Source organism: Telmatherina bonti (genome assembly GCF_933228915.1).
Source record: "Telmatherina bonti genome assembly, chromosome: 9".
Classification (NCBI taxonomy): Eukaryota; Metazoa; Chordata; class Actinopteri; order Atheriniformes; family Telmatherinidae; genus Telmatherina; species Telmatherina bonti.
In genome coordinates, this window is record NC_136627.1 from 29,981,911 (window position 1) to 30,007,751 (window position 25,841).

The following is a 25,841-nucleotide window of genomic DNA, read 5'->3' on the forward strand; positions in this document are numbered from 1 at the left end:
AGAAATGTCTTCTTCAGGGACATTCCTGCTTATTTTACCAAGGCAATGCTAAGTCACATTCTGCACATTTTGTTTCATACTAGCTTGGCTGTGTTGTAACAGAGTACAGGTACTAGACTCCAATTAAAAATGAGTGGCACATTATGAAGCACAAAATACAACAGCAGAGAACTCAGACTGTCCTGTAATAGACAACCTGTTTGGGGCGTAGCCTGCCTCTCGTCTGCTAGTTGCTGGTATATTCTCCAGCTTCCACACTACTCAAATGGATTTTCCACACTACTCTGAAATGGATTAACCGGTATAAAGAAAAATAATTCCTCCAACAAAGCTTCAGCAATGTGTGTCCAAGGTTGCTGCTAAAAGGGTGGTCGAGATAAAGTCCCTCTAACAACTTTTTGGGAACATGCTGCAGGCATCAAATTGAAAATGAGTGAATAACTCCCCCCTTTACAGTATGTCCATGCTGTTAATTTTCATTATTTTCAAAAGATTGTCATTTAATGAATGTGATGTAATTAAATGTATCTTAAGGGGGGGTAAATGGGTACACAAATACGCAATCTGCATGTCCAAGATAGACTATATGCATTCAAGATTTAATGTTTCCTTTTATACTTTCTTTCCCACTATTTTCACATAAACAGTGTTCCAATTGTAGGAAAGCTGTTAGAATGGAGAAGTAGGTGAACGGACAGTATCAGCCGAACTGGGAGAATAGTCTTCCGACTCTGAGGTGAATCCAGCAGGAGAAAGGACAGGTTTGGCACTGTGGGACGGGCTGGCACCAATACCGTGAGGGAGCTGGGAGGTAAGCTTTACATCCTGGTTGCGTCTTCGTCTGAAAACTTGCTTCTCTTTATCAAGTGGCGTGGTCTGAGAAAGGATGACAAGCCAGCAAAGGTTAAGTTCTTCACAAGACCAAAGATTAAAACTTAGGTTCCCCATTGACTTTAGATGTCCAAATGTTATGTGACAAAAGATGTAAGTTGATGCATGTCTCTTCAAAACTACACAAATGTCTTGTGACATTACTGATGTAGCACTCAAAAGTAAGAAAAGCAAAAGGAAACCAAGCATCAAGCTTGTGACAGCAGCTGTTAGAAACTCAATGCAACGCATTACCATTTGTTGTTGTTTGCATTACAAAGAAGTTTTAAATGCAGAGTAAATGAAGAGCAAGTTAAACTGCACAAACAGCTGAGAAGGAAACACCCACAGCACTTAAGATGAAGTGATATTATAAACTGATGAAGCATAAAAGGACTGTTGCTGGATGATTGGTCAAAACCTTGGAGGATGGAAAATGGAGACTGCCAGCACTTTGCATGGAAGCAATCACTGCACTTTAGTACTATGCCGTGTCATACCTTATCCAGTACAATCCTGGATGCTGAGAGTGGTCCAAAGACCCTGACTTCTGGATGGTAAAGTCCTGGTCCGGCTGAGCAGAGGGAAATGAATGCAACTCAGAGGATCACCATGAACTCAAAGCATCACTGACCCCATAATCAGAAAGGTGTACAATTCTACACTCTATTGGAGCTGCTATGACACTGGCAGAAAAAAATTGAAGCAATTGTCAGCTGACATTTTGCAAAATGGGTTAGTGTGCAATGTGGTAACGTCTGAGCGCTTGGCTTAAATGATTATGATAAATATATTTTTATTTTTTTCATCTTGCTTATGTACATCTGGTCCAGTATATTCTTCCCATTCCCACACATTATCAGTGATGATGCTCAGTTTTAACATTGTTTTGATTTTAATAATTTCTAAACACCTAACCACTTCTCTGTTGGCTGTAAGATCACCTAACAGTGCTGACAGTCTAATTGAAAAAGATGAGCGGCAGACAAACAGGAAGACATGGCAACAAGACAATGATGGATGAACACGTAAAACCAAGAAAGTTGCATTTTTAAAAACTACAATTCCTCAAAGTAATATTCTGATTGCAAATGCAGAAAATAAAAAACAGCAAACACATTTAAAACAGCAAAGTAAAAAGTAGAAGCTTTTTTATAAGCACTCAGGCACTGACAAAAACGCTAAATGCCAAAGCATGTTTATGAAGGAAAAAGGAAAAAATGAAAACAGGCTCACATGTGACCTAATGAAACAAAATTCCATGTAGTGTTCGTGTATGGTACAAATCTTTGCTTACTGTTATAATAGATACTCCTGCTGTAGTACTGTTAGGCTTTGGTCCAGTATTGAAATGCTTTTTAATTTTTCCAGCCACAGGAAGCTGGTGCTCTCTCTCCAATACAGCATCACCCTGAAACATAGACAGCAATGCTTCAAAAGCACTGCACACTGTATTAAAGTATGAATATCAGTCCTGGTATGTATACGGTTTTTCTGATTATGGTGAAATGCTGGACTTACATTGACCCAAGGATGATCAAGCACTTGTATAGCAGTGTATCTTTCAGCTGCCACTACCTGCAGCATCCCAGTGATCAGAGCCTAAATATGGAAAATAACCAGACACACAAAAACAAAATGTCCAAAAACACCTCCTGCATCTGATTTGACAGATGACATTTTACATGTAGCATAATCATAGCAGATGAACGAACACATTCTGACACAAACCCTGGCAGCCTCTGAAATGTTGTCCCAGTATGGTGCTGGAAAATCAAGCTGTCCCTTCAAAATTTGTTCAAAGAGGGCCTCTTGGTCATCACCATTGCTGTAGAAATTAGTATAGTGAGACTTTTAATTAGCCAATTAATGCATTACCGTTTACAGTGTGATGACAAAACACTGATGCAATCATAATCTAATAACTGAAAATCATTTTTTTAAAAATGTAAACAATGTAAACATCTGAAGTAACTAGCACTTACCAACGAAAAGGAGGAAAACCACAGAGCAGTATGTAAGTGATGACACCAGCTGCCCAAACATCTACTTTGAGGCCATACCTACAATAAAAAAAACATTGCACATAGCAACCTCATTGACACAACTAGACTTCCCCACGAGAATTACTGCAGTAGTTTGGTCAAAAGATAACCTGTATCTTACCCAGTTTCAGCAACAATCTCTGGTGCTACATAGGTGGGTGTGCCACATACAGCGTAAAGAGGTCCATTCACAACAGTAGCCAAGCCAAAGTCACCCAACTTCAGAGATTTACTACCATCATGATGCTCATATACCTGTACAAAACACATTATAGGGATGTGAGAAATGTTGAGAAAAAAATACATAGAACAAAAAGGACAGTCTAAGTTGTAAAGGTTTAATTTTGCTTGACATATTTATCAGTTCGAGACATTTTTAAAAAAAAATGTCCTGACTACCATGAATCTTACCTACTTTTCCTGTTTTTTTTTTGGTTGGTATTTTTTTTTTATTTTTATTTTTTTATCTATACTGGCCAGAATATATCAATTACAGTTGTTGTAATACTAAAAAAGAAAAAAATATGTTCATATGATTGATTGGTGAAGCAAGTGTTTATGGTGTGGTTTAATCGATGCAGGAAAGGTTTCTGATAGTTACACCCGCACTGGGCTCTGCAATGGCCACGCCTACTCTAGTCACCTTCCAGCGCAGCCGATCTCCTGATTACTAATCAATCACACATGTTCCTGATTCATTCTCCAGCTTTATATACAGCAGCTCTTCAGTCTGTCATTGTCTGACCTCATAACTGCTTGCAGTATTTTCCCTCTTTCCCTTCCCAGGCCCCGACTCACACACCTGCTCCGAAGACTGTTTTGTTGGGTCAATTCCCTGGTTCTGATCCCAGCCTGTCCCTGGATTCTCTGGATCGATTCCCTGATTTTGACCCCCTGCTTGTTTCATCTCGTCTCTTGAGGAGTTCTTTATTACACTAATATGCATCTTTAGACAAAAATTAAACTTCTATCAAACTTTATATTTGTCTATTTGTGAGCTCATGCATTCCTATAATAAAAGGGTCCATTTTCTGATCTGATCTTGAAACTAATTTAGTCAAAGATATAGTGAAAGAGTGAAACAGTTTTGTACAGTTGTAAAATGAGCTCAAAAGATAGTTGTTCAACTTCCTGGCTTGAATTTTTGTTTCTTCTGGCTCTAATTTTCTAAACATTTTGGATGGGTGATAAAAAGAAATACCCATGAAAACTATATTTTTCAATATGGAATAAAAAATGCCTAATTTATGTTTTTAAATTCCCAAAATTTACTCATACCTGGAGGGAAAAACATAACCAAACTCCATACATTGCATAGCACTAAAATCCAGAAAAAAAACACAAATAAGTCAGAACTGTTGTGAAAATGCAATTGTTTATATCAAATATGAATAATCTGAAAACACCGAACATAAAACATTTAAATTAGTTAATAAAAACAAAGGCGCAGTTGTAAGTTCAACTGCACTAAAAGGGGTGATGGGCATTTTAATTTCACTTTGCTCATTCAGCTCAGAAAACTTGACATTTTTTCTTTAAGTACTTCAATGCCCTACAGTTGGAGAGAAACTGAGGATGGGCCAGTAAAGATACTTTGTACAGTCACTTACCAACAGGTTTTCTGGTTTTATATCTCTGTGGACGATGTTGAGACTATGAAGGTACTTGATAGCACTTGCCAGATTAAACAGCATACAGCTTGCATCTCGCTCCGTGTATTTGTTGGAGGAGGTAATGGCATCAAAGAGGTCTCCCCCCTGGAGAAAAAGTGTTTTGGATGTGAAAGAGACAGTTTCTTTTGTTAAAAAGGACTGAAGATAACCACTTTGTCAGATTTATATAAACAGCTTACCGGGAGTATATTAAATGTAATAAAATAGTCTGCTGGATGAAACAGCAACACACTTTGTGAACATTATTAGGCTTTTTAAAATGCAAGATGTCATCAATTAAACCAGAAACCTCTTAATATAATTAAATGTATTTTACAGTACCTTAACCAGCTCCATTACAAGATAGAGTTCATTTGAGGTGTCCATTTCTTCAATTAAAAGTACAATATTTGGATGTTTTACACGTCGAAGGATGGATACTTCACTCTGTATCATGTGCTCCTGGGTGATGTGGGAAAGAACAGTTTTAGTACATTAAAAAGATTTAAGGCCAAGCTGAGACTTGTTCTGTCATTTGAATTTATGATAGACAAAGTCAGAAAACAAGAAGTGATTTGTCAGAAAGAGAAAAAAAAAAAAAAAAAAAAAATTATATTATATATTATATATTATATATATATATATATATATATATATATATATATATATATATATATATATATATATATATATATATATATATAATTTTTTTTTTTTTTTTTTTTTTTTTTTAAAAAAAAAAAGATAATTAACCAACACAATTATCCACAAAGAACATTAAATCCATCATAACGTGTTCATGTGATCCTAATGGAAGCAGATGTAAATGCATGCTTACTTTTCCCCTGCATTTATCTTTGCTGATTATTTTGAGAGCATACTCTCTTCCCGTAGATCTCTCCACACATTCTCGGACAACAGCAAAGTTCCCGTTCCCTAAAGTCCTCCCCACTTTGTACCTGTCTGCTATGGAGGCAGGAACTGAGGAGTAATCATGCACCGACTCAGCTGTGAAGCAAAACAGAAAAAGAAGTTTTCTCAAAAACAATGACAGAAAACCACAGATTTTCTTTAAAAAGGCCTTCATCTAGGATTATTATGCCTTAAGCAAGGTCTTACTCTCATTGCCAAGCCCATCTCCTTCATCCATTGAGCCGCAAACCTTGGTAGAGGCCAGTGAGAGTGAAGAACCACTATACTGAGATCCCTGGGGGGAAAAAAAAAAAAAAAAGATGGCTATAAAAAGCTTGAAAAAACATGAGCCAGCTTATGCAAAGCTCATTTGTTCCACTGTATAAGCCTTAAAAGGTGGAGTTTGAGCTTTGAGAGAAAAATTAAAATGGTCAACGTTGCTAAATCACTACACTAAATTTTTACTAGAATAATGTGATTCTAACAGGAGAAAGTAATGTGTTGCAGCACAGCAGTAATACCACCCTGTGCCAGCTATGTTAATAATGGTATTTATTCCAAACATAAGAGTATTGAACAGTCTTAAATTTATCTCATTCCGTGACTTATGATTATCACACCAGGCTTGTGTTGCTACAACCAAGACCTAATCTATTCTTTCTTACAGGCATTTTAGATGAAACAACTAAAGAGCAGCCCAATGAAAAGACTAAAAAGTTGAATCAGTTCTTCTGACCGGATCAATGCAGTATGGTTGAAAGGACAATAAAGTTGAATCAATTTTCATTAACTTATCAAATGGCTGACTGATAAGAGTTTCAGATTGTTTACATTGTTGTGGGATCAGTTGCTTTCTAATGTCACTACAATAAATAGTAAATCTGTTAAAGCCTCCCAAAAGTAAAGACTTGCTTGTACGTCATAAGGAGGAAAGACATTTTTTCATCAGAAAGTACTATGGTCAGAGAGATGTCTAATACTAACTGGTGCGCATTATTTTCATATGCACGCACACATAGTTTGGCAAGTTTTTCAGTGTTATATCACTCTATTACAGGTGTCACCATAGCAATGAGTTATTTAACTGGTTCAGATCAGCTGACTTGACAAGTAAACAAGAGAAGCGTGTTGTAGCTTAAAAGTTTAGAATAAAAAGTACATCAAGACCAACAATAAAATAGTTCCTATACTTTAGCATATTTAGCAAGTTTTGTAAAAAGAAACATTTGTTATAAAATGTTTACCGTGCTGGTACAAGCCTCTTATACCATGGTATTAGCTGCTTAAACCATTTGGACCAGTGAATTACATCGTTTTCATACACAACAGTGTAGAGCACAATGTGCAGCAACGTGGTTTTCCTCCGCAAAGTGCTTTACAACAGTGTAATGCACGGGTTCAAGTTATTTAATCTTTACTTAAATACTCCTAAATTACTATTAATGTGTTCATTAATAGAGAAAATGTCTGCATAAATCCTAATAATGACACTTAATTTCTACATTCATTAAACATCAATCATCATTACCTGTCGTCTTCGGAGGCTTGCTGGACTAGTTGGAGAGGGGCTTGGAGACTTTCCAGATCGAGGTGTGGACAGCTGGCTACCAACAGTGCCATTAGCTGGTAGCACAGCAAAAATGGAGACAATAAGTAAACTGATTCAATTCTAAACTACATTAGGTGTAGTTTACATGCATATACCTCAGTGTGTGCCTAAACACAATGTAGATTAAGAACAAAAACAAAGTCTTTTGACTCTTTATGCTCAAAACACAAAAACAGGCAGATTTACAACTTACCTGAACTAGGAGATGAGGGAGACTTGCTTCTGCGGGAAATCCCGCCACCTCTTGGGGAAGAACGGCCTTGAACTGTGGGGAGGCGACCATAAGATGCAGACTTTGCCACTCTGCATTCTGTAAAGGAGTAAAACACAAAAAGGCATGCATGACTTGTTTCGAATGTTTTTGTAATGTTTTGAATGTGCAACAGTTGAAGGTTCAGTGTTGCCTTCTGCTCATATAAAGCATATTTAGGCCATGGCCTAATCAAATGCCAAAATTTCATCAGTGAAGGAAATAGTTTACATTCAGCCTGTTGCAAATTTACATTTACTGTGGTCTTATATGTCCTATACCACCAAATGAAAGTGACCATTTGTTGCGTTTCAGATATAACCCTTGTGGTAAGGCTCCTCTCCGCTCACAATGAGGAGTTCTGCAGGAAGTTTGGAGATCAAATACACAATTCATAGTGACTCTGTCTGAGACTGTTAGATAAACATCTAACCTATGCATTTTAAATCCAAATATTTGATTTAAGAAAAAGTGGAAACAAAAATAGGCATTGCAAAACTGATAAAAGCTGTATATGCATTTTTTTCAGGGCATATGAGACTGTTCAACAAGCATTGCATAGCAGCATAAGTCATAGCATGTACGACCACAGTAGGAATGCCACAATAACCTGGCATATGATACCATATTCAGTCTACTGTACTAACCAGTTTCATCCAAATTGAAGTCATCTTGATAGCGGAACTTTTCAGGGCCACAAGCAATGAATATATCATCTTCACCAAAAAAGTCCTGTAGGCAGGTCACCTGGGAAAGATTAGATTTTATCTTTTAGTTACGAACAAAAGTTTTTTTATAAAATACACACACACAATTATTTTTATATAATATATATATATATAAAATTTTAAATTTTATTTTAAATTTTAAATTTTGAATTTTAAAAAACCCTCATGTGAGTGATGTATTTTAAGAAGTCTACAGAATATGAACATTTTTGTCACATAACCAGAAATCTGTGGGATGTAACCAACTAGCTTCCCCATGCACCCCTACCCAAAATCTCCATACAGCTTGTAACATTGTTGTATAGGTAATTAAAGTTCAAGTTTCTGGTTCTATACCTGCATATAGAATATTTCAAAATGTTAAATTATGTCACTATTTGAACATCAAATGGCCAATAAACACATTGCCGCAATGATTTTAAAAAAAGTTCCCATTAAATTAAATTTTTAAAAAAAATGTTTGTGACCAACAGACGAGTGTTATACTCCCTGACCAAATATCAACTTATGAGAAAAGTTGCTACTTAAATTTCTTGAAATATATAAAGCAGCAGACATTTTTAACTGGTGAAAACTATGAAGTGAAAACAGCCCGTTATAAAACAGCATAACTGGGGCATATGCTTTATATTGATTACTTTTGCCTTTTGGCTCTATGACACAGCACCTCCATCAGATCTAGCACTCATCCGAGACACACGCTCATCATCATCCTGGAGCATCCTGTGCAAATATTGATTGTCAGAGTTTGATCTGTGATTTCCACAAGCACAAGTGCTCCTGCTGGTATTTAGTTCAGAAAAGTCACAATGGAAGATGAAATGCAATATAAGCTAATTGATCAGCGCTAAGATGATGTAGTGTTCAAGAAAAACACAGTAAATGCGCAATAAAATAAAAATTGGACTATGGACAGGTATATCTTTCATTGTTGTAGCTCCTTCTAGGCTGAACACTGCACAACAATCAGCAAAGTAGAAAGAAATCTCATCTTAGCATCCAACTTTGAGATAATTCCAATTTCCTTTGACTAGAGCAATTATCCACAAGTTCAACCAAAACTTTAATTTAGTTCTCCTGTAGAAAGTGTCATTTGTTTGAAAGTGAGATGAGCAATATCAAGTATTATTGTATTAGTTTAACATTGGATGTCACCCTTACAGAGGCATCTGTAGGACCCCAGATCCAAACATTACAGTCTTAGGATTCCATATTTAGTACTTAGGAACTACAGCATAGTGTCTGTCTGTCTGTCTGTCTGTGACACACACACACACACACACACACACACACACACACACACACACACACACACACACACACACACACACACACACACACACACACACACACACACACACACACACACACACACACACACACACACACACACACACACACACACACACACACACACACACACACACACACACACACACACACCATATACAAAATGAAAAGTAAGAAATGCATAGCAACTGAAAGTACTGATTTTGCATGTAACCCTAGTAAAATGGAAGAGAAAACCTTACGTACGCAACAGTGGAACATAACTCCTAAACAATCAATTTGTCTACTACACTTCAAGGCATCTGACTCAAACTGCCATTCATTAACTCTAAACTTTTCTTAAAATCTAAAGAATCATTCTTTCTTACAAGTCTTTATGGTGCGTTAGTGTAAATCATTCTTGATCACTCTAATGGCCGTCTTTCTGAAAAACAGGTTTGTCATAAACAGGCATGTACTTTTCTTATATTAACCATTACTCTACAACCCCAGAATATATGGTTACACTGATACCAAAAATTTTGAACCAAATGCCAAGCAGAAGGCTTCAAAGCCACACTACAATATCCATTATGGCTGACTTCCAAAAGGTTTTGTTCATTTTTTTTTTTTTTTTACATTTTATTGTCTGACCTGGAAAATCACTACTTTGTATAAAGTAGTCAGGGCACAGGCAGGCAATAGAATAATACTACCCCCCTTGCTTACTACTCACCCAATAAACCATTTAAGTTATGCAACCCTATAAACAATTTACATGGATAAAGTTTCACAAATAAAGTAGCCAAACAATTACTGAAAATCTTCAATATAGAAAAGAAAAAAGAAACCTGTCATTTCATCATTACAGCAAACCATTTATGACACAATTGCTTACGCAAAACGTCCCAATGCACTGTGCAAAAATGATGTCTGAAATTAATAGAGACCAAGTGATTAATTGTGGGTAGATGCAGGCCTAACCAGAAAGTCGTCTCAAGGTTAACATGAAGAAATTAATTGGATAGAGAGAGTTAGATTCTGCTCTTTTGCAAAAAGGATGGCATGAATCTCCTCACTTGCATTCTATATCGAGTGTCTAAAGCATCACTGGTCTGTTTAATCGCATCCGTTGCATAATTGTACCACAGAGGATTTAACGCTGCTTACATCAACTGATGTCATGCCAAGTTTTGTCCTCTGGTAGCAGCTGACATCTATTTCAAAACAAGATTTGTTGACTAGCGCAAAGTTAATGCGCACATTGTAATTACATTGCAGAGCTACATCCATTGTTGTGGCAATGAAAACACCATGGTTCAACTGTCCTCTGATCTACTCAGTCCTGCAAATACTTTAATTCATCATATAAATAACAGAGTCACAAGACCCTATTCTACTCTCTCTTACTCACACCACTGCATCACTTTTATTGTAGATGTCTTGGATAAATCACTCCAGTTTGATAAAATGCAGCACAAAAAAAAAACGGACTCGGTCCCATTCATTTGGACAAAGTTAAACCAGCATGATGGCACCCAAAAGGATCACAGCTGTCAAAATCTTAAAGTGAAACATGAAGACATGCACACCATTTTAATAAAATATTAAAAAAAAAAAAAAAAAATCCATAATGCATTGTTATGAAAAGAAGCGGTAGGATGTGACAGAATGTCAATGCACCTGCAATTTCACACCTACAAAGTCTTGCAACAAGCAGTTGTAGTCATGTTATTTTAATGGAATAATTGGCTGGTGTGTTGGGATATTTACTGGCTGCACACCAGAGCTGTGCCTTAGAGTTTTATTTATAAAACTGCAGACTTCCCTTTTGTTTAATCTTGTATCACTTTCAGTCCAACGCCCAGCATTACTCATATGGGACGTGTGCTTTTTCACATACACGCTTTGCTAAAATCAACACACACAGCTTCGATACTTTCGATACCAAGAGCACATGCTGCATGTTTACTAAAAGGTTAAACTCCCATGAAAATGGCTCTTAGATGCCAGTGGGTGATTTAATATGGCCATCTGGAGACAACATGGCAAAATGTATATGGAGCAGAGAAAGAATGGCACTGACATTCGTTGCCAAGTACACTAGACTCACTAAAGAGAAGCAATGCTACTGACAGTGAAATATTCAAAGAAAAAAATTCCCACAGTGGACAAAGCATATATATCAAATTGCTGAAACAAAAAAAAAAAAAAAAAAAAAAAAAAACCCCAAACACATGCAGTTACGATATAGTGGGCCTCATCCTGGGACTTAACTTCCACCATGTGCTCCATGCTGCTGCTCAACAAATGAAGTACTGCATTTGTGAATCCTCTTGCAGTACACCTACATTTCTGACATCACTACTGCACTGCTCTGCTGTTCCTTAGCAACCACCGTAGGAAACCATTCACCATAGAAACAGTCAAAGCCAAATAATACCAACAGTGAGTAAACGGTTTTTGAAGAGGCCTTCAAAAGAACTGTCTATTTTTACAGGATGCACAGTCAATTCTTTTAGCAGTTGCTACATGGTCTGTCCATACTGGCTCATGACAAGTCTCCACCTTTCATGACTGCTATAATTACCATACAAAAGAAGTGGAGTTTATGGGTATAAAAGTGGTGGGGTTACTGATGGCTTATTTGTGCAAAGGCAGCCATATAAGTAATAACAGTGTAATAAAGAATTAGGGCAAATACACTGGAAATATAAAAGGCAAGCACATGTTATTTAGTTGCTTTTTCACTAATCAGATTACCTGTTGGATTTTAAGTCAATACACGATTCCATTTAATAGTGTGCTGCTGTTGGCAGGAATATGAGATGGAGTCCTAGAAACCCATTTCTCGGAATACATTTAGCAAATATTCCCAGGTGATTTTGAAGCTACTGGGCTGCGCCTCTCCTTGAGTAAGGAAGCAACTCTCAGAGGCATGAAAGAACAAAACGCACGACAGTAAAAGCAAAGTTCAGCTAAAACTTTTGCGAATATTTTTTCTTTAATGTACTGACTTAAAGTTCAGATAAATGGTACAGTATCACAACTGTGAAGTCCATTTGAACAGAACCCGATCCAAGATCTTATACAATGCAACTGACTATAGCAATGTCTCTATTCTGTGTCTCAGTTAAAGTAAACACTAGGATTAACCAATGGTCAGAGGCCATTTTCCCTATTAATAGACTCAGACCAGAAGAAAAAAAAAAAAAAAAAAAAACTGAACTCAGAGGCAATAAGAAAAAAAAATTGTTTTGCTTTTCATTTGTGTGAGAATTCTTGGAATCAACTTTATCAATAAAACTGTTTATCTAGGAAGAAAGTTACACGATATATAACAGTTACAAGATTTTGTCACCAACTGGATCCCGAGTGGTACAGCAGGGTAATGAATGCTACTAGCAAGACGTTTTACCATTTGTAAGTCAAAGAACTGAAAAATCAGGCTTTATCCAATAATATTTTGTGCAATTTAAAAACATATATAAATGTATAAGCAGCATTTTTATATTGTTTATGACTCATAAAGCTAGTGTTATCAGTGTTTTCCTGTCCTCTCTGAAAAGAGGGCATTGAATTGATAATAGAAAAGAAGCCTTGAATGAGGTGGTGTAAGTTTTTAAAATGGCTGCAGATAATCATAACACCTACCATTTTCCCGTCGACAGTATATAGCCTTTTGACAACTCCGGAGTCGAGCTTAATCGCATCTGTGACGTCAGTCATAACCTGCTCAAAAGAGTGTGCAGTCTTCTTGTTGAGCAAAATCCGCACAGCCTTGCGAGGTTTTACTCCACTTCGGACAATTGTTACCAACTTAGGCCTTATAAAGTCTTTGTTCTCTCTGGTTTCTGGGGATCCAGTCTTGGCACTACCAAGGGAAGAAGGATCGCGGACGGACGCAGCAGTCCTAGCACCAAGCGACCAGTTGGGATTTACGTTCTTTGTGTAGTCCAGCTTCTTAAAGGGCTCTATGGAAGCACAAACATAGCTCTCCCCTACAGAAATACAAATACATCACCAAATTTCACTTTACACACCAATTTTACAAAGTCACTGATTATACAAAAGGGAATATTACAGTCCTGACCAACACTGACTTCTTTTCTTAAAGACTAACAAAGTAAGGCATGTGATTGATGAGGTCATGCATTTTCTTATTTTGTTCCATTATTCTTGTAGCATTTCTAACATCTGAACAATTCAAAAGAGATTAAGTCTGAAAACTTTCATTAGCACAGCTTACCTTCAACCAGCTGGTCCATGCTGGTAATCCTTGCTAACCCATCAATAGTATATATGGTCCGTACCCCTTGGGGCAAGTTGACATTATCTGAGAGACATCTTGTGAGGTCAGCAAGGAGAGCTTCTAGAGACCTAAATCTGTCCTGAGAAATGGCATATACAATCCCTTTGAAATAGCGGTCCCCATTACGGTAGAAGCGAATCTTCTTGGCCTTCTTTTCTGAACTAAGTGCTTGCAGTGTTCTGGTTCTGTACAGGCTGCAGTGGGCACTGTGAGTGGGGCTGGGGAGCCCATTTCCTCGTGAGCCCCTTCGGGTGTATCTCTGAGCCTTGTCCCTCTCATCAAAGTGCTCCAGCTCCATGACTTTGGTGTGCTATTACACTTAAAGGAAAAAAAAAAAGGAATGCTTAATATTTCAATAGGTCCTTTCTTGTAAAACTATGTTACATGATAGAAACATGAGAACAATTATGTTCTGTGTCAGTTTAATTGCTAGAACTCCTGATACAGCATTGATACATGCTTTGATGCTGCAAGTGCTGCTCATAAACATAATGAAGCATGTCACACCCATTTTATGCTCCCTGGTGTCTCAACTCAATCTTATAAAATCAGCTGACATGGAGAATGGACAAGACAACCTGAAGAGTGTATACATGTTCAAAGATTCCAATAGATTACTGTAGGCTATACCATTAACATAAATACCGAGAAAATGAAGAAAAAAAAAAAAAAGCTTTTGACTCCGGCTGTAGTATCTTACCTCCAAGGTGAGCAAGGATGCAGTCAAACCGATCTAACGCAAAGTGTCTCAGATAATCTTTTATTTATTTGATGCCTTGAATGAACCACGCGTCCCTTTGTTGCCCTGTGATGGAGCCCAGCCTTCCTGCCGTGTGTCTGCTCTGCAGCGTGCTCACATGCAGATTGGAGGCAGGGCAGCCGGTGTCCTCCACCCTCCCCTACTCCATTGCAGTGATTTATCGGACGCTCCGGTGTCAGCCTGCCTCGCGCCCGATGCTGTTGAGGCGCGCGCACAGAAACGCGACTGCGTGGATGTGCGGCCACTTTAAGGTTGAATAACATGATATTTAAAGGACTTATGTTATATTAATCATCAAAAACCAATTACCACACCATTTAACCTGCTGCTAACAGCGTGGAGCTGAAAATCTACAAACAAAATACTAATAAACTTTGTTTATGTAGCTTAAAAGACAGATTTGCACCAAGAATAGTTCTATTCTTTGTTTTTGTATCGTTTGTGTCACGTCACATACAATTAGGTTTCAATTAAGCAGCAAATATCAAGAATACAACCTCTAATGTTCAGTTAAATAATTTATTTGGAAGAAACTATTTCTTACCTGACAGCAGTTTAAGGTCTGAACCGCAGGGTTACTCGGTTCAGTCCCACGCCAGAGTCCTGCAGGTTTTCAGAGGATCCCTTCTCTCACAGGTGTGGGTGATGTATGAAACCTAAGTAATTGGCTCAATCAGGTCTGCTGGTGCATGAAGACGTGAGTTAAGTTCAGTAGTTATGGACAGATAGTAATCTGATGGGTAACTTGCTGTTTTGCTTTACATTGAATTAATACAGAACCCAAGACTTCTTTCTTCCTTTCTTGTCTTAACGTGTTTATGCCACCAGTTACATTATTATTGGGCTTTTAGCCAATAATAATGTAGCCATTGGCCAATAGGCCTGTTAAGGGATTACTGTTTTGATCGCAGTCCGGAAGAGTAAATGCTGACCATGCTGAATTACTACCGGTAAAAGGCAATAAAAATGGGAAGAGGTGCCATTGCTTCCTCTGTATGTTATAGGTACTCAACTTCTCCTTTAAAAGCTTTGTTGACTCTCAAAACTTGCAAGTTGTGTGATAAAACATGGGACTGTAGGCTTCTACACTGAGGAGTAACATTCAACTCGAGCATCTGAGCACTCATCCATACCAGGATGAATGTACATCTTTCAACAGAGAGAAAAATGAATTTTGTGTTGTTCAGGTTCAGGCGTGTTTCTTTTAGGTTTAAGGATACGTCTGAAGATAAAACTGTTGAAGGACAGTTCTTCTAAAGACAACAGTGTGCTTTAAATTTCTCTGTTACTGACAAAGAAAAAAAAAAAAAGCACACAACAGGGATTATCACTCTTGAGTTATTGATTGCAAAGTGATTTTATGTCAGTTATTATCTTGGGTATTTTTATTTTGTTTATATAATTATATATTTCATCTCATCTTCTGAACTAGTTTTACTGATACTGTATTGGGATAACTTGTTATTTATAGTAAATAAATAAAGAGCATTATTAGAAATATTTGTTGGCACAGTGAAAATAACTTGGTACAGCCTTTCAGATTTACTTATGGAAGAAGCATTTAAAGAATCTGTAAATGACCTTATCAGCCATCTAGTACAGTGAACAGTCCACTGATGATGGATCAGATGTGTTCTGAAGCTGACAGCTTGACCACTGTGAATGTCTGACCAATATTGTTGGACAAATCAACTGTTCCCATTGGACAAATGCTGCCAGCATGCCAAAATCAATTTTTTTCAGCCTTGTTTCAGTTTGTGGAAAATGACTGGACAATCCAACGTTCTGCATTTATAAACCTCACTTCGCATAGATTCACACCAACAACAATCGGCCAAACTTCACAACAGATGGAAGCAGACTCATCCTTTAGCCAAATGTCATGGGATGTCACTCCTGGCCAAGCGGGTCCTGTTGCTTTTCCATCAGTTAATTTTGCCCAAGACTAGAAATGTAATGTTATCAGTGGATGGTGAGATTGATTCTGCCCTGATTAGGTCACTTAACAGTATGACAGGTTTTCAAACAAACTATTCATTTCATCTCATTCTCTGAATATTAGAGTGCAGCCTCATGTTCAATTGATCTGAAATCAGGAAATGAAAATCATCAAATATCAGAACCTGTATTAACTTGTTCAGGAGTGACTGTCAGTATGATATGATCATCATGTCTTTCCCTGATGCTGACCTCGTAGACACTGTTATTTAACCTTAAGTGAGTCCATCTAATCATGCGGTTTTGCATGTTACCAGTTGTATTTTTATGCACATTTGCAGCTTCGAATGGCCAAATGTCAAACAGATGGAGATATTGTTTATGGTGTTTACACTTTTTGTCCCATTCAACATTTAGAGCTCCAATAACATATTTTATTTGAGGAAGTCCTTGGTGACAGCCAATAGCAGGGGATTTGTGATTTGGCAAAAAAGAAAAATGTCACTTTTTACAATTGGAGGTCAGAGTAAACTATAATGTTCAGCCTTTACCCCCTGATTCCTGTTTTAGTAGTTGTCTTTCATTTCTATGTCAGATGTATTCAATGAATTTCCATTAAGCTTCTTTTTGTTCATGAAAAGTGGGTTGTGGAAAAAATTGGATGTTTATAACTTCAAATTGTAAAACAAAAATAAAAAAATAAAATGCTTTTCTCATTATTAATTTAATATGCAATCGTGTTTGACGTTGTCAAAAATGTTTTTTAACGTCTTTCTTTCATTCATCCAGCAGTGGCTGGAAGCTTGCATGCAAGGTGGGAGATACTGGGGTTCAGTGGATCTTGTTTTAAATTGAAACATGACACTGGAAAATTCTGCAGCTCCAGTTAATAAAAATACAAGCAAATTTTACTAAATTATAACCAGACTGTTTTTCCACATTGCCATGTTCTTACAGTATGTCCAGAATTGGAACTGCAATGTCTTGTTTTATCATTCAGTCTAAACTTTCTTGAAAGCAGGATATTATCTCTCTGTTAGGTACAGGTTTAGCTGTATCACATTCATCCACTAGATGGAGGTATAACAGAAACATTCAATATGGTGGTTTTTTTGTAGCACGTTTTACAAGTTTTGCTGTTACTAAAAGTCAAATTCACATGTGCACACTTGCAGCACTTTTAAGTGTGCAGTCTGTATAGTTTTTCTTTTCCTCCATCAAAGACTCATTCACACAGATGGGCACATCAGAGAAAAGATGGGAGTTCAATTTCACACTGACATAACCTGGAGTCGGAGTAGTAGTCAAACCACCACATTTTTAATCGTGGACACACTTCGTCCTCAGAGATCACACTTCACTTCTTACTGTTAAGGAAGGATTTTAAAATGGATGTTGATGGATAATGTTGGACAATATTGAATGTTGAGTAGCTTCTCCACAAAGTTGGAGTTTAAAAGATGTTAAAATGATTAATAATCAAGTTCTGACAAACGAGACACATTTTCCAGCTTGAGTTTTTCCACGTTATATATACTTTTTTTTTTTTTAATATTTGACATTTGAAAGCACAGGTAGCACTGATAACATTCCACACATTACAGTGTAACTTCTTAATCTGAAACACCAATTACATATGAAGATAGTGAAACATTTAATAATTTATTCACACTATACCTGGAAGAAACAAACATAACTTCATGAAGATTGTGAAAATATATCCAGAAAAATCCAGTGTTCAATGTAAATACAGAGTTCAAATGTTACCTTAAATGAAATGAAAATATCTGCATGTTACACAGTGCTTCATTGTACTTAATTTAGTTCAGATTATTTGTTCCATTTATTTAAATTACAGAAAAATTAAAGTGCTTAAGAGCATTATGAAACTATAGTAAAATGCATATAATATTAGTTCTCTTGTAAATATAGAATGTTTTATAAATAATATTAAATATAGATTTCTTTGATTAAATATAAAGTTAAGGCTTTATTGAGGTAAAGAGGCAGGACAAGCTATTTTTCCAACTTCTCCACTTGCTTCTCCGTTTGTGGGCTTTCCTGAAGCTTGTAGTCTTCCAAAATGGCCTGTGCCGTGTGCTTTCCAGTCCTTTTTACCACAGCTTTGATCCCCAGGTTATCAATATTGAAGGCAGTGATACCGACGTTAATGGCAGAATTGACTGCATGGTCCGTGGCTTGTCCTGCTGCTGCCCCGTACCTTCATCAGAGTCAGATCGGGTGAAAGGTCAGAGCAAGGAGTGGGGGAAATGAATTAATAAGTAGTGCAGGGATTGCAAAGATGTCATGCTGAATTTCAAAGTGAGGAATAGTCCCATGCAAGTGCACAATCTGGAATACAGACATCTGTCTGCCACAATCTCATTTTCATATCTAGAGAAATTAAACAGAATCACACTAATGATTCAACAGCCCATCAGCCAATTTGCCTATAGAAAATTGAAATCTAGCTGTTTTTTTAATTATTTATTTTTTGTTAAAAAAGCCCAAATACAACCAAAGAGAAAGAAGTCTCGCAGCAAATCTTGATTTCTACTATGACAAGGATTAATAAACAATCTATGTATATATTTGTTAATTACTGCAATTCCTAATCAGTTGAAAAGAATTGGGAGATGATTGGGGCAGGCAGGACAGTAACACTGAGCCGTAAGATTTCCATTAGAAATATTATTAGAAATCAGTGACACCAACATCCAGGTGTGAATTTGTATAAAAGGAAGAAGTGAACTGGTACAGCATTGGATGGATCCTCAGAGCATTTTGTGCAAAAGCATTAAATAAAAAGGGGAAATGTTATTTCTGTGATTAGTTGTGTGATAAGTTCAACAGTTGTGCATAGTTAGGAAAAATTACACTTTCTCATTAGATGTGTCATTAGATGTGTCAAAGATGTGTTGTAGACCCCTAAATCTGCAAAGCAAATTGAAGAGGAATACAAGTAAATTCTTCTTTTGTTGTTTCGTGCAAGAGGTCATTTGCAATTTACACAACAAAAAACAGTTGAGTGAACCGTGACTGATGGGGACAGGTGATTTAAAAAGACTTACTTGTGCTTTATGGTGGTGACTGTCTCACTTGCTACACTTGTCGTGATGTCCTTTGCAGCTGCTTCCAAACCGGTCCACATGGTTGCAAATCCTTAACACAGAGTTCATACTCATGTTTCATGCAAACATCACAGTTTTTCCCATATTTTCACAATTTTCTTTTATTTCACAGGAATAAAAATTTCTTAAAACATGAAGTTTTTTCATATTGCAAGTCTTAAAGCATTAGTTTGTGAAAAAATAATCCAAAATTAATATTGACCACTAAACCCATTTTTCCTTACCCTTTGTTGAAACAAGTTGTAAGAACCATAAACCATGTAACAGGTTTGTTTTAAAGCTTCATTGTAAATTACAGATGCTCCCCTCATGTAGGGAATAAAACAAGTACCTTAAAAAAACATGTATGCATTTTGAAAGTGACACCTTAACCTTGCTTTAAATGTAAAACAACACAAACTTGCTGCAGGTAAAAAAAAAAAAAAAAAAAAAAAAAAAGGGAACAAAACGTGACTACAAATGGAAAAGATGAACTTAATAACATGTAAAAAAAATTCAGTAAGAAAGGGAGTCACTTTTTTATGTGCTTCTTCACAAAAATTTCTTTTAGAAACCGCCTGTTGGACAATAAACTTGCCATGTCCATCACATGAAAAGCCACAAACATCCTTCAAAGCTAAACTGATGTTAAAGCTAAAAAAGGTTTTGACCGCCACATCAGATGTTTCAGAAATCTAACATCAAACTGAAGGAAACTAAAATGTTATTCTACCTTGCACTCCACTGGCAGCCACCACCATTGCTCCATCTAGGTTCGATCGCCCGTCTTTGTCCTTCTTCATGGACTCTGGGATCAGCTTGCCTCCGTGTTTTTTCACATGAGGTGCCAACTCTCGGCCCACGCAGCCAGCGACAGTACACACACCGTCCACTGCAGACACACAGCATTACTTAATTAGAAGTCCGCTGCCAAACACTGTAATCACACCAAGTCAGAAAAACATGCTGACTGAAGATGACTTAGTCACCTAGAAACTGGCTGACTTTCACGGCTCCTCCTGTTGCTTGCTTGGCGACATAGAGGCTTTTAGTGACTGTGGGACTGACTTGGGTGGGCTTGTCCTCTGGGGTGATGTGTTCTCTGAGTTTCGAAGCACCCTTGTGAATGGCTTTGCCAGTGTACTCAGCACCTTTCACCAGACCCCAGCTTAACCAGGATGCACCTGACAGGATCGCACAAGGTTAGTTGATCTGTGCTGCTGACTTAAATGTAACTCAATCCCAAACAAAAAACAAACTGAAGCACAAAGATGTTCAGATTTAAACACACACCTGACAGGATCCCATTTGCCACTTTTTCGCTCCATTCAGGCAGAGTTTTCTCCTCCTCTGTTGCAGCTGGTGCTGCCTCCTCAGGAGCAGCAATAGGCACTTTCTGGCTGAGATTAATGCTGTCTGCAGCTTCATCTGGAGCCTGATGATACAAACACATTGATAACAGACAATATATGTAAATATAAAGCAAGAATTACGTGTCAGGCAAAGTTTCCAAAGATCTGGAGCATCTATTTGTGAATGTTGAACAAATCTCAGTTGTTTCTTGTTTCCAAATAACCTCTCAGTGCACAGAGCAGCTTCACCCTATTCTTCCCTCTATGCGTCTTACAATGCACCCTTTGTTTGTCCCAAAAAGGCTGCCATTTCAAAGCTTTGAAGTGAAACTCCCCAGTATTGTATCTCATCCCAAATTAAAAACAATATGAAAGTGCTTACTTTCTGATAGGGTACCACTTCCATCAGAGAAGACATCTAGCCTCGCTGCATTCATTAAAAATGACCTTGTCTGGCATCACTCTGTGCCAGCATTGCTTCCTCCATCAAGGCTGAATTGACACTTGTCTTTCAGCTGAGACTCTGGAGGTTGTTCTAAGTGCTACAGATAAGAGCATTATACCTGATTAATTCTCCTCACCTGCCAGCATCAAATCCCCACAATGCTGAGGCAGAGGTAACACGGGGAAGGGTGCCAGATCAGAAGCAGACAGCAGCAGGTGTTTCATGTCAGGCTAAAACAACGACAAATCTGAATTTTCTTCAATCTGCAGGAATTATCATCCTCTGGCAAGTTGAGACTAATTATTGCCAGATTTTTGTACAACTGCAGACATTTTTGTGATAGTTATACAAAATGTGAAGGTGGAGAGTGTTAGTGACTGAAAAACAGCTGTGAAATCACAAGGAAGGGTGCACTGGTTGGTGCACTTTATTTTCCCTAATGTTGTAAAGGTCTGTTGTGATAAGCAAACATGTCATTAGGGGGATTGTTTAATATGGGAGCAGCTGATTTAACTCTCCAAAACCCAATCATAGGCTGGAATAAAACCCTAAATCAAGGCTGGTTGAAGAGGAGACGTCAATAGAGGAAGGAGTTAAAAGTTATTGGTGTCATTATTTGGTGGGTTTTTTTTCCCCCCACTTTATTTCGGTGAAAAGGCAATGATGACAGGTATGAGAAATAACTTGTAATAAAAAAATTTAATTTTTAATATAATTTTTTAAAATATGTTTGCATGAACATATTCCAAATTCCAACGCTTTGCTACTCGCCTCGCAGGCCATTAAGGCAGATGGAGAGTAGAGGAGCAAAAGTAGATACACACTTTAGAGAGGAAACAGCTTGTTATTCAACTGTTGGCTGTGAAACTCTAAACGTTGTCTACTGACAAGTGTCTCAGTAGAAAACCTAACCAGACCTCAGTCGGCACCTGTGTTATTTTGGGAGATGAATGTGGGTCACTTTGTCCTGATGCTGGCGGCGTTGATGTGACATCATCAGCCTAGTTGTTGCCAGGCAACAAGTATAACATTCGAATGCATTCACAAGATTGGACCGATTTCCATTTCACTTCTCACACTAGTCTGTAATAATTATGTAAATATGAATACAAGTCAGAAGTGTTTTTTATATTTTATGTTTGTTTTGTTTCCATCATTTTTCTTCATTCATTACTGATACTGCAGCAGAAACGTTCTCTTTAAAAAATTTGTGTTTTTCATTACAAAGTGAAGATAAATCTAATAATTATTTAATTGCCGATTAGACAAATGTTCTTCACAGCATCAGTTTCTTTTTTTTTCTTTTCAGTTTCTTAAAATAGCTCTCGGTGCCTGCCAGTGGCACAAGAGGATTAGCCAAAAGACAGCGTGTAACTTTTGTTTGATGACAAGAATGATAGAAATGCTGTTTAGTCCATGAAAAAATTACTTGAGATTGAGTGTGTGAAATATGGTATGTGGTATGAAGATACTCCTGGCCAGTTTTTTAAATATATGACTATTAGTAAAACTAGTACTGTTTGGTTATGTTAACCAAATGATGATAAAGCTGGTTTTGGTTTTATAGACACAGCTACACAGAAACACCAACCTGAACCCTGAGATCTGTCATCTGAGACAACAGGTCCTGAAAAAGCTCTCTTTCTGCAGTGGGAAGCTCAGAGGACAACACCACCCCCACGTAATACCCTGGAGCTGGCGCCATCATGTCCGGAAACATAAACACCCCGGTGTTGCAAAGCAATACTGGAGATTGCATGGACATGAGAGGGTAAAGCCAGTCACACACCTGCCAGGAAACAAAGGACAGTTAGGAAAACACACACAAATAAATAAATTAATAAAATAAAAAGACATATATGTATATATCATTAACATATGTTGGTGGTAGAGAGATGGGATAACTGGTACATGCCTTTAATTCTGACAAATATACATGGAAATGTGAGCAAATATAGGTTAATATAGGTATTTAACTAATCTTAAAATGATTAATTTGGCATATCTAATGGCAATACTGATGGGTGAAGCATCTTACAGAAGACCAACAGAGAAACAACAATCCTCTGATTGCTGCATGTCTAACAGGATTACACTGCACAGCACTGTAAGGAGGGCTTATGTAATTACTTGCACTCATGTGAATCACTGATGTCACCCATTGGCATGAACACCTGGGAAATTCCCCACTGAAGAGTCGGATTTTAGTCTCATGATCTAACAGCATCCCAACATGCTGACACGAATATATTACAAATGTAGGTAAACAGATTTATTTAAGATACATGATAAGGGTTTTATTTAAAAAACACAATACAAAAAGCTGTTCTGACTTGTTTACAAAAGATAAACCAACAATTAGTTGCAATGATCAAATACAGCTTCCACATTTACAAATCAATCTAGTGTTTCAAAGAGCAGACAAACTGGACTGTGGCTGCAGGGGGAGTCACTTGTCACAGCCAAACTGTATAATCTGAAAACACAACTTTGCTAAAGAGCAGTATCACTTCAACCTGACTATTGGTGATAGGTTAGTACATCAAGTTGATCGGTGTAACTACACCATTCACAATGAAAATCTGAAACACATCTTTATATTTGTTTATTGCACTTTAAAGGAATAATGACTGAGGTATTATCTCTGACTGAGTCAGGGAGGTGACGTCGTAGCCATTGTGTCCACAGGGCAATAGATATAGATCTTTCACAAGCTTATCTCCTCCCACATTTTAAGAGATCTTGATGAGCTGAACACACATCTTGCAAAATCAGGTTAAAGGGCACAAGACTAACTGAAAACAAGGACTGCAGTTGTGACATTTCACGTCCATGTATTGCATCAGAAAGAGACCATGCTGGTTTACAGGCCTCTCAAGCTTCATGCAGGCCAGATTGTTTTGGTGTTAAGAACTTTGTGTCTTACCTGCAAAAATGCTGGTGGTCTATTTGGCTCCCTTTCGCAGTGATCACTGGTAAACTTCACCAGCCGCAGGTAGCCTGGGTACGATGGAGCACTCACTTGTCCCTCAGGTGTGACAAAGAATATCTGAACACCATGAGGAATGTAGAGCAACTCCTGTCCCTCTTCACCCATACTCTGGAGAGATGGGGTTGAGTTAGATGTACGGCTGTAGAACTCATCCCCAACCAGTGACAATTCACCTGAATCTGTCCCATAAGAGATAGACAGGTGACCATCAGCAGCATGAGGAGAGTAAGCTGGAGGCTGTTCAGCTGGAGCCACAGGCTGGTCATTTGCAGCCATGCTGCCGACAGCTCCAGCTACCTGGCAAGTACCAGCAGGTACATTTGGTGGAGCTGGCCTTGTTGGCTTCTCTTTGGTAAGGAGCTTTGGATAGAGACCTTCTGCAGACCCATCTGCAACACCATGGTCAGGCACACTACCAGAACTCTGTGCAGGTGCTGATTCAAGGTCTGAGGTTTCAAGTATGGCAAGGCGGGTGGTGATGTTGTTCAGCGTCTCCTGCATCTTCTGCTGCATCTGTCTGGCTGATTCCCAGGAGCTGCCAACACACTCCATTCCCTGTGCAGGCACACTGATCGCCCGAAGAAGGTGCTTTCGGCCTTGCTTATAAAGCTCCAAGGCCAGTGTCTTATCTCCAGCTTCATCTGCTGTGAGTCCTTTGTTAATGCACTCAAAACCCCTCACATAGCCATCTTTGATCACTTCAAGTCTGGCATTATCAAATGCATCTTGTTTAGCCTTCTCCATTCCCACTGAAAAAACAAACAAACAACCTTATTTGCTTCAGTAAATAACCTCCATGTTAACATCAAGGATCATGCAAAGATAACCTCAGCACGAATGGAAACATGCTGTGGAAAACTTTACATTGAGGCTACAGGTTAGCGACAATTCACCTTAAAAGCTGCCCAAAAAGCAAAAATATCAGGTGGAAGTACCTGACAGACTCTAAAATGATTAAATATCTTGATTCAAGTTGAGTTAGCTGGCTTAAGTAGCTGAATTTGGCTAATAAACAAGCTAATGGTCACACACACAAACCAATAACAGCTAACTTTTGACACGCAAGGTTAGATGTTACTCCACATGAACATATAAGCCTGATAAATGTCATAAATACCACTAACAAGTTTGTTAAAAATGGCACTGAGTTACTACATTTACTATTGTAGCTACTACTGAAGTTAGCACTAGCTGGCTTTTTTGCTAATCGCTTACCTCAGTGAGCCAAAACTCAAAACAGCTTAACTAGCAGTTGTCTTGTTGCTAACCTGTCTTCAGCTACCGAACAACGTGAACTTTAAAACCACACCGGCTTAGTAGGTTAAGTGGGTTGTACTGCTGTTTTCCTGAAGTGGAGTGTCGTCTTGTGATGTTAAGGGAGATAATGAGCTTTTAAAGCAAAAGTGACACAACAGGAAGAATCGATGAAGTCATGGTTCTGCCCCAGCCACAAGCGTATGTTTCCCGCCTTTATTTTGAAAGTATTCACAGGAAGTGGTAATATGTTACTATGGTGTGGCTTGACTATTGTTGCAGTTCTCCACTGTGACCACCGGAGGAAAGTACTGAATTTAAAAAAAAAAGATAACTAAGTTTG

At 37.8% G+C, this 25,841-nt stretch overlaps 2 protein-coding genes across 6 annotated transcripts; both read right to left on the reverse strand.

Moving 5' to 3' along the window:
• Nucleotides 1–669: 669 nt before the first annotated feature.
• Nucleotides 670–13,945, reverse strand: dclk1b (doublecortin-like kinase 1b; the record flags this gene model as incomplete). 3 transcript variants are annotated; one of them, XM_079246238.1, is made up of 15 exons in its annotated part: nt 670–876; nt 2,168–2,281; nt 2,392–2,472; nt 2,602–2,698; nt 2,856–2,933; nt 3,037–3,170; nt 4,526–4,672; nt 4,910–5,029; nt 5,406–5,575; nt 5,687–5,774; nt 7,011–7,102; nt 7,282–7,398; nt 7,986–8,085; nt 12,990–13,336; nt 13,585–13,945. In XM_079246238.1, the coding sequence occupies 15 exons, from the start codon at nt 13,943–13,945 to the stop codon at nt 670–672; spliced, it is 2,253 nt and encodes a 750-aa protein (XP_079102364.1). The 3 variants fall into 3 exon arrangements, with proteins under 3 accessions (XP_079102364.1, XP_079102363.1, XP_079102362.1); XM_079246237.1 differs by having other exon boundaries at nt 7,008–7,102; XM_079246236.1 differs by having other exon boundaries at nt 5,406–5,599; nt 7,008–7,102.
• A 3,866-nt stretch (nt 13,946–17,811) lies between these two features.
• On the reverse strand, nt 17,812–25,615 carry spartb (spartin b). Of its 3 annotated transcripts, none has more exons than XM_079247063.1 (8): nt 25,513–25,611; nt 24,179–24,993; nt 22,844–23,041; nt 20,749–20,890; nt 20,445–20,639; nt 20,189–20,347; nt 19,417–19,507; nt 17,812–18,566 (listed from the first exon to the last, which is right to left on the reverse strand). In XM_079247063.1, exons 2-8 carry the CDS (start codon nt 24,986–24,988, stop codon nt 18,362–18,364), a joined length of 1,800 nt encoding a protein of 599 aa, XP_079103189.1. In that variant the 5' UTR covers nt 24,989–24,993; nt 25,513–25,611; the 3' UTR covers nt 17,812–18,361. The 3 variants fall into 3 exon arrangements, with proteins under 3 accessions (XP_079103189.1, XP_079103188.1, XP_079103190.1); XM_079247062.1 differs by having other exon boundaries at nt 17,813–18,566; nt 25,460–25,615; XM_079247064.1 differs by lacking the exon at nt 17,812–18,566 and adding an exon at nt 18,615–19,279 and having other exon boundaries at nt 25,460–25,615.
• Nucleotides 25,616–25,841: the final 226 nt, after the last annotated feature.